Here is a 2,908-nt window from a genome sequence, read left to right as displayed (position 1 = left end):
TCTCTCAAACAACACAATATCTTTAATTTTTGTTTAAGCCCTGCATATTCAATTAAAGTCCTTACAGTCACATAAAAAGGTTATTGTGTTGTACTTGTCAATTTGTCAACAATCAAATACTGTTAGCATGAAACTATTATTAAAAATCAACATACCAGAATGATGAAATCATCGGTCTGGCTGCTTTCTGTTTCAATTTCTTTGTCCAAGCTGTCTCCACGATTTGCGCTGCATAGAAAGGAAATGTTCATTGGACAAAAATGTAAAGTTCCAGTCGTTCATTAGACTTGCATTAAAACTATCAAAGTCATACCTTTTTCCTATTACAAAGCGCACAGTGATACCTTTTTGATCAGCAAGTGTTTTCATAGCAGTATCTACAAGAGGGCATCACCATGTGCTTATAAAAGAGTTCTACAGGATAGACTAGGAAAGCTTGAAGACTATAAAAGACAACCTATATTCTTAGTAGACAATTTCAATTTGAACATAACTAATTAATCATTTCGACATTTATAAACAAAAATTAGTACTAATTAGAAAACCATCTAAGCAGATTAAAAATGAATAGGTGTAGCAAAAGGTGGATTTCTTGATACTAAGAAAGCAAGAACCACACTTGAAAATTAAACCCAAGGTAAATCTCTATTTAAATCTAAAGAAAGGGAAAAAAATGTGAAACAAATGGATAAAAAGCCTCTAAACCATTCTAAACTATCTTTCTTGAAGCCGTCATAACAAGTGAATATCTTTCAGCAATACATCAGTTCAAAACATCTATCAAAACAGGGTTCTAAGTTCACAAGGAAAGCATCCTAAGCGCAGTAATTGGACACATTTCCGTCAGGAACAATTGAAAAGATAAAACATAAATCAATAACAGAACACCTTATTGTCATGATTATTCAGTGGAAGCTAAACTAGAATTTTAATCAGCTCGAAACCCTCATTCATATAGGCATAGCAGCAGGCATTCCATTTCATCCAACTGACTGCTAATTGTCATTGCTAAAGGAACCCAAACCAATGGAAAAGGTACCTGTTGGCATCCAAGCCTTCCGGATTGCATTCCGGTTCTTTTTTCGGCCAAAGGTTGTCATTATCCCAATAACTGCAAGTACCTTCTTAGTAGGCTGCTTCCGACCATTTCCTGGTAATTTCTTTGTAACAAAACTTTCTTGTTTAGCCGCAGATAGTTGCATCTCAAGAGACGACAACTTCTTACGCTGTTCCCTGAAGAAGCAAAAATGAAATAGTGATACCTACAGGCAATAGCCTACCGGTTAAAGGGCATTTGTATCCAAATTTGAACTCAGCATGTGAAATGGAGAAATTAATAGAAGCTCATGGATTACTTAGGTGGATTATATTTATATTCATGCCATTAGTAAATTGATATTTCAGATAAATATACAAGATATTGATGGATCCTAGGTGAAATATCACTTTATTAATGGTGTGAGCATAACCCACCTAAATGCTCCATGATCACCCGCAACTAGAAGAAACGTACCTGCATTCTATAATTTTGAGTGTATCATCAACAGATACGGCGGATTGACCCTGAAATCGTATGAACTATACTGCCTCATTGACATCCTAAAATTTTAAAAAACAAACGCACTAGCAATTGCACTCTCGCACAAACTAAGCAATATTAAATTAGAGATAACTTGCATTAAATAACAATTATGCAATGTATGACATAACATAACTTGAATCACGAAATCTAACATTACGGTTACCTGAGTGGTTCTTTTTTCAAGTTGTTCCATCAAATACGCCCTATTTTCCGCGTCCTGCCACAGCCTGAAAATGGCAGTGGAAACTGAGTTCAAAATTGAAGATCACGAGGAAAGTACGAAGAAGAAGTGAATAACTGACCTGCCAGCGACGTAAATAGTAGACATGGTAGCAAGCATTGCGAGCATGAGAGCAGAGACTCGAGATCCAAAGGAAGAGTGACCAGATAGCCGGTTTTGTGATCCCCGGCTACGCATTTCTTCTCAGATCCAAATCTATGGATGGAAGTTGGAACTGCAGATTGTTTATGTTTTGGAATTGAGACTGAAATGATGTTTGAGAAACCAAGGTGACTTGTTTTCTTTGGTTCGCTTCGGTATTTACGTTTTGAGCTACACAAGTATGACCGCGACGTTATAACTGATTTTATTCAATTTATTTATTTATTTATTTATTTCGGTTTCAACTTTCAACGGAGCTATCTCAGAACCGAGAACTCAGATAGTCAGATGCAGAACGCCAGAACGAACGAACGAACTGCGATGACTTGTTTCAAAGTTCAAAATAAGCTCTCCAGTCCCCAAACATCTTGCATTAGCAAATTTTTTTTTTCAAGTTTTCTTTCGGCCAAGAACATGTTAGCAAATTGAATAATAGGGAGCAATGGGCTTATAATTGGGCTGGTCCAAGAATTAATTTATCTTTTGGTGCGAAGGGCGAAGGCGTAAAAAAAAAGTCCAAAAAAAAAAAAACTTACTTAAAGGCACGCACGTCGAATTTGCTGGGTGTTCCCTCCTTTCTCACCGTCACCTGGGTGAATTGGGTCAGAGCCAGACGGTGACGGTGACGGTAACTTCTACTTCGCGTTCAACAACGGCTTCATGTCTGACGGGGTTCTTAACATTGAAGTCATTTCTGACCCTCTCACAAGCTAACTAAGCTGCTCTTCACAAATTCTGTTAAGTTAGTTTATGTAGACTTGCCATGCTGGCAGCTGAGTTAGTTAGTTAGAGTAGTAACCAAGTTGGTTGGGAGATTAGTTAACTCACTTGCTCATTTTCTGATCTCACGCAAGTCTCTCTGCAGCTCCCTGCTTCTTCAGCACTGTGGAATTTAACATATTATTATAATTAAATCCCTGATTAATTTTGGTGCTTTAAGACCT

At 37.2% G+C, this 2,908-nt stretch overlaps 1 protein-coding gene across 1 annotated transcript in view; it reads right to left on the bottom strand.

Annotated features, from left to right (window-relative positions):
- The window catches only part of LOC107643109 (hydroxyproline O-galactosyltransferase HPGT1), a 5,038-nt gene extending 2,695 nt beyond the window's left edge, over nucleotides 1-2,343 (bottom strand). The window contains exons 1-6 of the mRNA XM_016346675.2: nucleotides 1,885-2,343; nucleotides 1,746-1,809; nucleotides 1,514-1,563; nucleotides 1,040-1,233; nucleotides 314-377; nucleotides 156-228 (exon numbers count right to left, since the gene is read on the bottom strand). Of these exons, the coding sequence (XP_016202161.1) occupies nucleotides 156-228; nucleotides 314-377; nucleotides 1,040-1,233; nucleotides 1,514-1,563; nucleotides 1,746-1,809; nucleotides 1,885-2,000 (561 nt within the window). The 5' untranslated portion in view covers nucleotides 2,001-2,343. The remainder of the gene's footprint in view (nucleotides 1-155; nucleotides 229-313; nucleotides 378-1,039; nucleotides 1,234-1,513; nucleotides 1,564-1,745; nucleotides 1,810-1,884) is intronic.

Source organism: Arachis ipaensis, chromosome B05 (assembly GCF_000816755.2).
Source record: "Arachis ipaensis cultivar K30076 chromosome B05, Araip1.1, whole genome shotgun sequence".
NCBI classification, from domain to species: domain Eukaryota; kingdom Viridiplantae; phylum Streptophyta; class Magnoliopsida; order Fabales; family Fabaceae; genus Arachis; species Arachis ipaensis.
Note: the sequence above shows the minus strand (reverse complement) of the source record. Positions and strands in the feature narration are given on the sequence as shown.